The following is a 13,106-nucleotide window of genomic DNA, read 5'->3' as shown; positions in this document are numbered from 1 at the left end:
ACCATCGCCATTTGCAGCTAGCTCTACCCCTTGAGTCTAGCTTCCACATCTTACGTGCTCGTCGACGTCTCGCCAACCTCGTTGTCTCCTAAGCCCATCGCCCTGTCTCCCGTAGCCCTATCTCTCCATCCCCCGAGCCTGTTGCCCCATCTCCCGAGCCCGTCTCCCCTTCTCCTCGTCTCCACAACTAAATGAGTGGCAAGTTAAGTAGCTAAATTATGGCAATAAGCAGATCTAAATAAGAGGCAGCAAATATATTTACTTCAAGATGATTGTATTTTTGTAATTCATTTAGATGTATTATTATCACTCAGATAGCACACAATGTAAAACAGATGGCGCAAAACGGCTGATCCATGAGCTCTTCGACATATGGTACAATACTACAAGCCTATATCCCAAACTAAAGAGCTCCTAATATAGCAGCTTTGTAACATCCGTTCCTATTTATCTAAGTTTGAGATGTAAAATACTCTATCACGAATATTTCGGTATAAAATCTTTATCTAAGTTAACTTAGATAGATCCCCGTATTAAAGAGTTGACGGTAGAATATTTTTGCACACGTGGATATTATCACTGCCGATTCTCGGCTTGAACATGCAATGATACTTACCATCCCTGCCGGTTATAAACCGGCTGTGATAATCCGTTCCAAAACGGATAATAATGCCAGTTTTTTATTGACATTGATAGATTGTTTTGTAGCAGTGAGGACCTAATTAAATTCCGCAGAAAACAAATTTCCGAAGGCAATATTAGAGAAGGCTAGTAAAGTATCAGGTGATGACCAGTAGAATGAGTAGTCACTTAAGCAAACTAGAGTCACATTGTTGCACAGCAGAAATTACCAGAGTCTAGAACCGAGGTTATTAACAGTAACACAGTCAGATCACCATGCTGTGAAGGGTCACGCTGGCTTAGGGAGGTCGTCAACAGCCATCCTATAGTGATATACCTATTCTACCTGGTAGAAATCAGGCTGCCGCCCGTGCGGTCTCAGGCACTGGAACGCCACGCCAAAGGCAACCCGATCTCTGCATCGGGCAGCCTCCACAGGATCCCCAGAGTGAAGCTGCGCACCGATGCACACCGGGTGGTAGAAGCGACCGCAGGTGGCGTGGCTGCATCGAAAGACCTGAATGAAACACACATCATATGTAGTCAGGAAACTTTCAGGTTTCAAGCAGAGGTTGCAGCACTGGTATTAATAAGCTGATAAACTAGATTGATGCAAACTAAGCGGAAACAGATCAGCTCATCGCAGGTTGATGTTATGTAGTAGCATTGTAGCAACATGATATTCTTTAGATTTACACGGTGACTGCCACTTTGAGGAAATAGTAAACAGTAATTAATATATGCCAAATATTTCTCATGGTACTGGTAAAGAATATTGGAAACTGAAGTCTGAGTCAGATGCCCTCAACATCGTCAAATAATGGATGATGTATACGGCATTTTTTTTTTAATGCAGGAATCTTCTAAATGGAATGCAGTAATTTTAATCATGCAAGTATTTTTCGCTCTAAATGCAAGCAGATGAATTTCTTTATCACACATAACAAAAGAGACGTTTACATGATTATCTGCGGTGCACTGTATAAACGATGTGATGTCTACAGAAGTGGATCACATATCTGTTCAGTGCCCTCAGCCATTACCACACTTGGCCTGAGATTAACAGATATTTTCAGTAACACACTATTTCAAGTTTTCTGAATGCAAGCATACCTGAGCGTTGACTGCATCTGACGATCCCAACACACCACAACCAGCACACTGGTGTTGCCTGTTTGTGCAGTTCGTGCAGAAAAAATGTTGCATAGCCTAAATTGGTATTACAAAAAACACCAGATTATGTCATCATCTATTACAGTAAGTCAGGAAAAAGAACTGATGTTGCGCCTAGAAACTGAACTGATAAACAATCACCTCTACTTGTGCTGTGGTAAAGCCAAGTGTTGCGCAGCCCGAATATCCATCATCTTCTCTCGTTGCATGGAATGACCTCAAGCATGGCCCCTCACAGCTTAGAAAACACAAATAAACCAAGAAGGATTGAAAAAGGGCAGAAAAAAATGTAGGAGATCCATTGCAGTGATCCGCAGATAGCAAAGTTTATGAACCGCTGATGAATGAAGTAAAGCATCAGCCTTTTAAACGACAATGGCATGATTACTGATCAGAATATGATGCCTAAATTGTATGCAAAGGGATGAACAAGAACAACATGCGGAACTTATGCATAACAGATCCATTGCAGAAATAAAACAGAACAATAAGATTTTCCGAATTTATATACCTCCAACGAATTTATAAATAATCATGGGAACAAATTATAACAACCTCGAAGAGGAAAGATTCACACTTTTCTGCATGTAGATCCACAACGGAACTAGTGACTTTGCATGTTCTTGTTTCTTGATTGTGGTTAAAACAACATTCATGGCCAGCTAAAAGAAGAAGAAAAATTACAGCAGCACTTACCAGAGTAATAGGCCACCGTCACCACACAGCGCGCACACATCGTCATTCAATTCATCGAATAGATCATTGTCGCTGTCCGTACCGACTTCTCCGTCTCCAAGGTGCACTGGATCCATTACTGGATCGATCACCACTCCTTCTGATGCCTCAACACCGCCCCCTTCCATGGCTGCTGCTTGATCCGAAGGGAGGCGGCAGCAGAACTGCGGAAGAGGGGTTTGTGCTGCGCGCGGAGGACGTAGACGAGCGGCGGAGGACGGGGGGGCGCCGCTGCCGGCCCGCGCTGCTAGGGTTCTCGTATGCTGTGAGCCTATGAAGGCGGTTTCGAGCTAGGGGGTTTGTATTAAAGGGGGAGGAGCGGCTCGGCAACGGGAGCTGGGCTTAGCCCGCTGCAAAATGGAATCCACTACACGGCGGCGCCGATTCGGCCCAGACCCAAAGATCGGAAAGCCTGATTTTTTTTCCCCAATTTTAGCAGAAATAGGGGACCGATTTTGGAGTTTTTTTTATATTTGTTCATTAAAAATTTAAATAAATAGATTCCTCGTGAAAAAAATTACAAAACTAAACACCTACCGCTCTCTTATGAGACGGTTAGAGGACGGTAAGCAGTCCTATAGACCCCTACCACCCTTTCATGGGGCGGGTAGTCTTACAACCCTTAAGGTATAAACAGTAAATGTCTGTGAACAGTATTCTGAAGTTCAATTTCCCTTCGTACCTTCTCTATTCAAAACAGTGATATTCTGTTGCTCCAAAAATTCTAAAACTTTTTGTACGTGTTCCATAATTCATGTGCGACCTATTTTAATTGAATTCACCTAAAAATCCTTTGTAGAATTTAAACTAAAATTCTCCAAAAAAGACTACATTTATAAATTTTAGCAATTGTTAGGGCCTCAAATAAATTTCTAAAAATCTGGTAAAATTCACTAATATTCTTCTTATGTGATGTGATAATTTATAAAATTATTTTTAGCACTAGTTTTATATATGTTTGAATACAAATTAAGTTAAAAGAAGAATATCACATGAAATTATAAAAATATATATAAATGGTGCATTACAAAGGAATCTACTTTTTATCATATAATCTAGGGCTAAAAATAATTTTAGAAATTATCACATCACATAATAAGAATATTAGTTAATTTTACCAGATTTTTAGAAATTTATTTGAGGCCCTAACAATTGCTAGAAGTTATAAAAGTAGCCTTATTTGGAGCATTTTAGTTTAAATTCTACATAGGATTTTTGGGTGAATTCAATTAAAATGGGTTGCACATGGATTATGTAACACGTACAAAAAGTTGTAGGATTTTTGGAGCAAAAAAACATCACTATTTTGAATAGAGAAGGTAGGAGAGAAATTGAACTTCAGAGTACTGTTCATAGACATTTACTGTTTATATGATGTAGCTTACCCCTTCAGAGGGCTGTAAGCCTACCTGCCCTATGAATGGGCGGTAAGAGTATGTGAGACTACTTACCGCCTTCTCAGGGAGCGGTAAGGGACTAATCGCCCCATGAGAGGACGGTAAGCGTCTAGTTTTACAATTTTTTTCACGAGGAATCTATTTATTTAAATTTTTAATCAAAAAAATAAAAAAATAAAAAAAGCTCGATCGATTTTGTGGGTGTAATAGTTAAAAGGATGCCCCCCACGGGTGAACCCATGTTGCCACATGTCAGTCGGTAGATAGATATCCTTAAGACTATGATTTTATCTTGCGACTAGAATAGGACTCTGTCGACCATGATAAGGGTATACCTCCTTTGGAGACACATAAGGTGAATTTGTTCTTTATTATTCATATTTTCTTTGTAAAAAATAATATACTATTAAATTTTTATATTGTTTAGTGCTTAGGAATATGGAAGATGTATTACAAGCTCATCTAGACGTAATTATTTGAGTGCCAAGTCTACTCGAATAATAAGTTGAGCTCAAGTCGGATTCCAAATTCGGTTCGAAATCTTAGGACAACACGTCAGTAAAATAGGCATAACTCTCGCATACGGAGTCTAATTGAAGCGATCATGAACTTGATGAAAAGCTTATGACGCAATCTTTATAATAGATCCAGCCTTGACCAAATATTCCTTATAGTTTAGTCAGAGTCGAAAGAATAAGGTGTCACATCACCTTTTTGGCCCTTCTCAGGTCATGTAATCGTATCAAGGTCGGAGTCCAGGTTGTGTATGCCACTTTTTATGGCTGCACAACCCTAGGTTGACTTTCTCATGCCCCCTATATATACACAGTAGTTGTCATAGTTTTAGGCTTGGGTTTGCTTAGATTATTCTATTTTAGATAATTTCACCGTTTATCGGTTTATAGAATCCCAAACTCGAGCACTTCATTGGTAATTGACAATATTCAGATTGCATCTACCTGGTCTTGTTTGTGTTCTCGATTCGCTTGCAGGAAAAGCCTTCTTGGCGAGGTCAACCGCGTCTTGGCACGGTTGATAACCACGAAGTAGTGGTATAGTGGTTGCGAGGGTTGTCGATAAGTTCTGGTCAGAGCCTTTGGATCATCAACGTCGAAACTTCACCAAATCGACTCATCATATTACATTCGGAAGATCGGGAAAACCACCTTAATTGGTATTAGAGCTTCGGTTGCCCGTTAGGTAATCTCAATTAGCCCTTTTGTTTCGTCGTGTTCCATTTCCTAGAGTCTAGAAATTACCTTAAAAAAAGATTTAGATCTTAGTTTTTCACTATCTAAACCATTTTGTGCTCTTCATAATTTTGTTTAGAGTTTGAGTCCATCGTCAGTGTCTTTGTTGCTGTTCGAGTCATCGTGTTCTAGTTTCTAGTGTCGAGTCTTTGTTAATTTAGTCGTCGAGTATCCCGTCCTGACCATGTTTGCTATAGCCAAGATTGTGTCTCTAGTCGAGTTGACTATCAACTTTTGTTTGACCACTAGTGGTTTCAACTATCTACTTGAGTTCGACCACTAGCCGAGTTGACCATCTACTCGGGTTCGACCACTAGTCGTTTTGACCATCTATTCGGGTTCGATCACTAGTTATTTGACCACCTCCTCGGATTCGACCATATAGTCAGATTTGACCACCTAGTCAGATTCGACTATCCACTCGATTTCGCCTCCACAACCTAGTCAAAGTCTATCTATTTTTGGCTACACTTAGAAACCCCCACATACCCTTCATATCGAGCATTGTTTGACAAAGTTCGAGTAACAACTGCTTAGCCAAAACAGAGCAAGCCAAAGTTTAGAGAGAGAGAGAGAGTATATTTTTATTACCTTTATACCCCTACTCTTCGGAAAAAGTTTGTGAGTCATATACCTCACTGGTCCTAGAAAATGTAGTAGAGGAATTTTGAGTTTGTGTCACATTCGCAAAAAAAATCAGGAAAAAAAGAGGAAAGAAAGAAGAAAGCAAGAAGCAAAGATTGCCAAAAAAAGAGAGTACAAAAAAAGGAGAGAGAAAATTAAGGTTTGCATTCCGAATTTTGTTCCATTACACCTATGTCTGTTATAGTCTTTAGCTTGCTTGAGCTAGTTCTAGAAACGCGTTCGGGTCAACAACTGTGACAAGTACCGTGATCTTTTATTCAGCTTTGTAAATCTAATTTCATTAATTGCTATTCTTTGCTACTAAATATTGTCTCTCCAAGCTACACCTTCTCTTGATCAGAACAGATCTGCCCTTTCAACCGCCACACTTGCACCCGATAATGTATCACGAACCAGCCACTGTTGTTCCAATTGCTGTAATTGGTAAGAACACTTGTAAGAGTGGTAAGACGCTTGAGAGTGCGTGACTCACCTTCACCTCCACCACCTAGTAGTCGGTAGGGACAATATATATATTTGTTGTCTCATGTTTGCTACTAACCATGACAGGTGAAGCATCGAAACACAAGATTATATTTTGAGGGAAGAACTCATAATGGTGTTGGATGAACACCGCCATGCTATTAATAACTACATCGATAAGAAGCTTGTGGAAACATATACTACACTACAACGACTCAAGGATAGTATTACAATGCTTAATGCATGCTTTGATAGGTTAGCTAATCAGCCACTGGACAATGGGCTTGAAGATCCTCATGGTGCAGCCCATGTGCAAGAGGAGTCCGTTGCGGATGATGAAATTTTGGGGCAAGAACAAGACGTCTTTCATGTACGACAAAAAATTGATTGAACTTCAACCGTCAAGGTATGAGAGGTAAGAATTTTCATCAACATAACCCACGTGTTAATGATGACCAATTTACTAAGGTTAAGTTTACTGTAGCATCTTTTGCAGGTGTTTATGATGCTAAAAAGTATTTAGATTTAGAGATGACAGTCGAACAGAAGTTTAATGCTCATTTGGTTCCTATAGTGCATAGAGTTAGGCAAGCCATTAGTGAATTTAAAGACTTTGCAATCATCTAGTGGAATAGAGTATGCATCGACGGATTAGCACCTACTACATAGAATGCTTTAAAAGTTGCTATGTGTAACAGATTTGTTTCACCTTGTTTTAAACATAACTTGCATAAGAAATTGCAGTAGTTAAACTAAGGCAATAAATCTGTAGAATAATATTGTTAAGAGAACAAGGACAACAAAACCATTGTTGTGAACAGGAGGAAAGAAGTTCTTCATATTTGTACAAAACCGAGGATGGCTTTGCTTCAAGGGGGAGAGAATGATACGACCATTAAGTCATCAGTTACTTCTGTTTGCCCATCTGAAAGTCAGCAGGGTTGTGTGTCACGTCCTAAATTCCGTAATCGTGTGATTAAGCTTAATCATGCATTATAAGTGTCATAATTAAATTCAAGGTAAATTATTTTGGCACACTAGAGCACTTCGTTCTGAGTCATTTGGATGAGAGAAAGAAATTTGGGAGAGAAAAGAATAGAAATAGCAGTTAAAATGGACTCTTTCTCTAGCATGTGGGCCCCACATGTGGGCCAACCACCCTAACCACCCCTTTGCCAGCACCACCTGCCCCTCCCTCAGCTCACTCTCTCCCTCACTGTGCTCCCCACTGGCCACAACAACAGGGAGCTCCCCCTTTCACTCTCTCTCTCAAGCTCCCTCTCTCTTTCTCCCCCAAAATCCGACCTCAAGACTAGGAATCGAGGTATGCATGTGGTACTCACGCGTTCCTTAGCTCCTAAGCTTCTCATCCATCCAATTCATTTTTGTTTTCCTGGAAGATTCGAGCTTGTTTTGACTCATTTTTGGTGTTTAGGGTTGAAACAAGAGGAACATCGGATTTCTTCCCCTCCCGAGTGTTTCACTCAGCTTCCTTCATCACCCGACGGTCCACAACCTCCACAAGCACCGTGGGTAAGTCCCTTAGGCTTTCCTCGGCATGGATTCGTGATTTGGTTGGTCGATTTTGTGATAGAGTGAAGTTCATGAGTTCTTGAGGTTTTGGACCAAATAAAGGATTTGAGGAGATTTGAGTTAGGAATCATGTTGCTAGGTTGATGAGTGAATTCTATACTCTCTAAACTATCTCAAACATGTCTCTCTTTGGATTGAAGAAGCTCGCAAATTAAATCGGCCATTTTTCCCCACGAAGAACAATTGTATGCAAAGTCCGGAGACTCCGAAAATTTTTGCGGAGTCTCCGCAGAAATTCGTGAAGGCTCTGCATTTACTGTTCATCAGGCGAGTTAAGGCTTGTAAAATTCATAATAAATTCTCCATAGCTCTAAAAATTATGAAACCAATTTGGTTTCATAATAACCTCCTCTACCTATTAAAAATATCCCCAGCCATTAAATGATTAGTTAACTTTTTGAGATGAATTAATTAGGTTAAGGCTTCATTAATTCACCATTAATTCTTTGCAAGTACAAAATTGGTGAATCCAATTTTTCTAGTCTTCTTATGACTTGTTCTAGCTAGGAGAAAGGTTTTCATGCATTATAACGCATGATTTCATGGCATTTCATCATTTGCTTGTTGCGGTGTATTCTTTTCTTTAGTGATCATCGTATCGGAGAGTGACGGGTTTACGCGGGAAGGTTTTGTGGTTGATCTTGTTTTGAAGAAGAGCAGCAATGCAAGCATCTAAGCATACTCTACCTACTACTTTGGATCTCGTATGATATAATTTGATAAATTATACCATATGTATGTTTGCATAATTAGAGTTCCAGAGTCGGATGATATGGGTAGAACCTATGTTGATTTGCATTGCCTCTACCTTGAATTATTGTTGATCCATGTCCTTGTACCCTGGGTTTAATACTATGTTGTGTAACTTAAAAGTGATACAAGATGCTTAGCAATGCATTAGGTCATCGGTAGAAGTTGAGCGGTGAAATGTTTCATCGTTGGCGAGCATAGGCTTTAATTACTGTCACAAATTATAATATTGTTGGGTTGATGATGTTGGTTGGATGAGTTGTGAGTATGAGGCGAGATGTGAGCGGTGTTAGGGGTATCTTCTGCTCCGTAGGAGTTCCTCGGGGTAATTCGGGAGAGGAGCCCGGATGCCGTAGACCGTTTGCATCGTTTAAGGCCGTCCGTCGGTGCAGTTGACTTTATCACTTTTCCGTACTTACCATATGTCGCATATGGGAACGATAAGCCAAGTAGCGTAATTCACCATGTTCATTTGACTCATGCACCTGGGATGTGAGCAAGGGCTTGTAGAGGCACCTAAGATCCGCCAGTAAGATGTCAGACGCTTGGGGTCTTAGGTGGCCTCCATATACATCGGGCATGGGCACAAAGGTTCGGGGTGGGTACGTGAAAGGCTGATACGTGAATCATCACTCGCAATAGATGGGTTGTGTGGGTGGTGGTCTCGTATCATGTGAGTCCAGGAGTACTCTCCTATAGGGTGTAAAATCAATTCGAATTGCCGTGCTCTGGCTATCGAGAAAGCTTCTATTCATTTGCATCGGTCGTAGAGTCACGAATATGGGATGATATGTGGTGGTTTGGTATGTTGGGACATGGCGGTTATGGTTCTGTCTTACACTTATGTTTATATTGGTTCCAATTACATTTAGGTTCTAGATGTTGTCTATACGATAGTTTTGGTTTAGGTACTCTAGAGTAGATGCTCACATGTTTATGTCAAAAGGTTGCATTTCGCATATGAAATTACTTAACCTTGTGGCATTTTTCCTTGGTAATGGCTCAATGCATAATCCTTAGAGTCGGTCTATTTATATGTGACCTATATGGATTGTCTTGTGAGTACCTTCGTACTCAGCTACTCTACAGGTTTTGCAGGTGAGGAGGAGTCATGTTTGGCTACTTCGTATTTGCTGATGTTGGTGGCAGGAAAGAGCAGTGCATCCTACTCTCTTGTGGTGTGCTTTTGGGTGGAGGCTAAGGGCATATAGCTCTGCCTAGTTTTTGTGTTGATAGGTTTTATTCCACTGCATAGTTTATCTTTTGATGTAAACTGTTGTATACCATGATACTTAAGAACTTATAATATAATGTTAATTACCTGCTCTCTCTTAAGCTTTGTTGTGATGTGTACGTTGGAAATGCATGTGTCCCGATCTTGGGCACAAAACACGTGCCGGGATACCGGGATGGTATTCTAGTTAATCGTCAAGGTTGTGATTATGTTTAATGATCCTCCTGATGATTAATTAGAATAGTGTTTGGACGGCTCCTCGCAGCGTGGCATCAAAGCTTGGTTTAAGGAAGTAGCCTAAACAACGTCCTAAGCATTATTTAGTATGTGTGTCAAACCCACTAAGCAATCCAGTAAAGTTTATTTTCCTACCTCCTTATGTTAATATGTATGAACTTGCTATATTATGACCCTAAGTGTAATGCATTGTATGAGCGGCGCTTATGTCCCTTGTGCGGCGAGATGCGCAAGCACTATTCGCGCAAATGCTTTTGTTGCTCATTTTGCACCATATCGTTAGACATGCGTTTTCCTTGTCGAAATCTAATTTGAATTTTTGCCCAAACTGCGGATTCTCCGCTAAAGTATGAGGATACTCCGCATTTTTGCGGACACTTCGAAGATTTTTGCGGACTCTCCACACTTGAAAGAATCTGAAAATGCGGTATTAGGGGTCCAAGCGATTGATATCCGGCTAATGCTACTATGCTATGTCAGAGGTTGACCTTTTCCATTTTCATCTTATCGTGGAAACATGATGAGAACTCGCCTTAGTGCCCATAAAGACAATCCAGAGGGTTCGAATACCCGTGATGGAGAGCCACCCCCACCATCACCTATGGCAGAGATGTTGGACCTTCTTAAGGTTATTGCTCAGAACACGGCACATCCTGTTGGAGGTGGAGCCGACCTGATGAGCCCATGGCTCCTTCGGATACGATCAATACCACCAATAATCCTCAAATTATATAAGGTCCAATTATAAGAGCACATGCACGACAATTAGACCACTAGTGAACTCGTTCCTTGCTGTTCATATTTCCTTGGATGGATTACTACTAAATTCTTGTGATGTTTTATTGCATAGAAACGTGGGAGAAGCACCACAACCTTACTCAGATGTCACTCCTTGAAGGTCAAGTCTACTCAGACTCAAGGCTGAGCTCTAGTTGTGGTCGTGGTCGTGGTCGAAGTCATGGTCGAATTCGAGTTCCAGGACAACATGTCAGTAAAACGGGTATAACTCTCTCATACGAAGTCTGTTTTAGGCAATCTTGGATATTCTGGAAAGCTTACGACGAGCCCTTTCCAATGGATATGAGCTTGATCAATATTCCTTATAATTTAGTCAGAGTCAAAGGAATAAGGTGCTGCATCACCGTTCTGAACCCTGCCGGGTTTTGTAATCCTGTTGGAGTCGGAGTCCAGGTTGTGCACGCCTCTCTCCATGATTGCACAACCCTAGGTCAACCTCCTCACGCCCCCTATATATACATAGTAGCCATTGTAGTTTAGACTTGGGTTTAGCTTAGATTATTCTATTTAATACAGTTTCGCCGTTTATCAGTTTGTTAAACCCCAAATTCGAGTGCTTCATTGGTAATTAGCAATATTCAAATTGCATCTACCTGTTCTTGCTTGTGTTCTCGATTCACTTGCAGGAAAAGCTTTCTTGGTGAGGTCAATCACGTCTTGGCATGGTTGATAACCACGGAGTAGTGGTGTAGTGGTTGCGAGGGTTCTTGATCTGTTCTGATTGGAGCCTTTGGATCATTAACGTCGAAACTCCACTAATCGACTTATCATATTACCTTTGGAAGATCGGGTAAATGCGCATCACGACCCGCATGGAGGCTTCTTTGAGTTTCTCTGCACTCAACCTCCTATTTCATCTGCACTGAAGATCCTAGTGATGCCGATGATTGGCTTCGCACCATTGAGCAAAAGCTTGCTCTGGTGCGACGTGGCGACCATGACAAGGTTCGGTATGCCACCCATCAGCTTCAAGGCTTCGCCGGGGCATGGTGGCAGAGCTACCTCACCATGCAAGCCCCTAGCCATCTCATCACTTGGGCGGAGTTCCAATCGGCTGTCCATACTTTTCACATCCCTAAGGGTGTGAGGGACATCAAGAAGAATGAGTTCCTAAACCTAAAGCAAGGATACAAAGCAGTGATGGATTATGTGCAAGAGTTCAATTCTTTAGCTCAGTATGCGCCGGAATATGTCTCCACCAACAAGTAAAGGCAAGAGTGCTTTATGGATGGACTGTCGACGAAAATGCAAAAGAGACTCTCCACCCATAGCTTTGATGATTTCAACATGTTGGTGAGCAAGTCGGTTATGGCGGAATACAAGTTGAAGAAGCATCAAGATGAGAAGAAGCACAAGAGGGAGGAACAGCTTTCCGATGAAGACAACAGACTATATGTGGGCGTGGGACAATCGCTAGTGTCTCATGCAACAGTCGTAACACCTCCACAATCTATGTGCTTGACCCATTCTTCTCAGTCTCAAGAAGCCACCCAGAAGCAAAGGAACAACTCAAGACGTGGAAAAAGGAGGTGTGCTTTAATTGCGGCCAGTTTGGGCACTTTGCCCAAGTTTGTCCCCATGCAAAGCAATATGGTGTGGTAAATAGCCCAATTATTCCATCACCTCTTGGTTCACAAAAGACCCCAGCTCTGAAGCAGGGGAATATTAACATCGCCACCATTGAGGATGCCCAGAAGGAGATTGATGTGCTTACGCTCCCCATCAACTCTCACCCAATGATAGTGCTCTTTGATTCTGGAGCGTCTCATTGCTTTGTCCAACGGAGTTGTGCCATGACCCATGCCTTTCCCATACAATCATGACTACTCCCTATATCATATCATCAACCGATGCAAAGATGCTCGCGAAGGATATAGTTTGACATGCTCGGATTCTCATAAATGGGGTAGCCTTCCAAGCTAATTTGATTGTGATGGATGCGATGGGCTTGGATGTTATCTTAGGGATAAATTGGTTGACCCAAAATGATGTGGTCATCAAGTGTGCACCGAGGTCCATTTCTCTTGCAAGTCCTTCTGATGGTCGTGTCACCTTATGCCTTGACGAGAGTGGTCCACATCTTTGTGCAATGAATGTTGCTGTCTCCGCAGATCTTGCTCATATTCCCATGGTGTGTGATTACCCGGATGTCTTTCCAGATGAGTTACTAGGAACGCCACCTGATCGGGAAGTTGAGTTCGCCATTGAGCT

The 13,106-nt window shown here is 41.4% G+C and overlaps 1 protein-coding gene across 1 annotated transcript; it reads right to left on the bottom strand.

Annotated features, from left to right (window-relative positions):
- Positions 1–772: 772 nt before the first annotated feature.
- On the bottom strand, positions 773–2,806 carry LOC133896502 (protein ENHANCED DOWNY MILDEW 2-like). The gene is made up of 4 exons (XM_062337131.1): positions 2,491–2,806; positions 1,936–2,032; positions 1,735–1,830; positions 773–1,138 (listed from the first exon to the last, which is right to left on the bottom strand). The coding sequence occupies exons 1-4, from the start codon at positions 2,655–2,657 to the stop codon at positions 959–961; spliced, it is 540 nt and encodes a 179-aa protein (XP_062193115.1). The 5' UTR covers positions 2,658–2,806; the 3' UTR covers positions 773–958.
- Positions 2,807–13,106: the final 10,300 nt, after the last annotated feature.

This window comes from Phragmites australis, chromosome 16 (assembly GCF_958298935.1).
Source record: "Phragmites australis chromosome 16, lpPhrAust1.1, whole genome shotgun sequence".
In the NCBI taxonomy this organism is placed as follows: Eukaryota; Viridiplantae; Streptophyta; class Magnoliopsida; order Poales; family Poaceae; genus Phragmites; species Phragmites australis.
The sequence above is the reverse complement of the archived record's forward strand: the minus strand, read 5'-3'. Positions and strand labels throughout refer to the sequence as shown.

Excerpts from the sequence above, each read along its gene's own strand:
- LOC133896502 (XM_062337131.1), bottom strand. The coding sequence starts at position 2,657 with ATGGAAGGGGGCGGTGTTGAGGCATCAGAAGGAGTGGTGATCGATCCA. Across the intron at positions 1,831-1,935 it reads TTACCACAGCACAAGTAGAG|GCTATGCAACATTTTTTCTG; the intron begins GTGATTGTTTAT and ends ATACCAATTTAG. Across the intron at positions 1,139-1,734 it reads CAGATGCAGTCAACGCTCAG|GTCTTTCGATGCAGCCACGC; the intron begins GTATGCTTGCAT and ends TGTTTCATTCAG.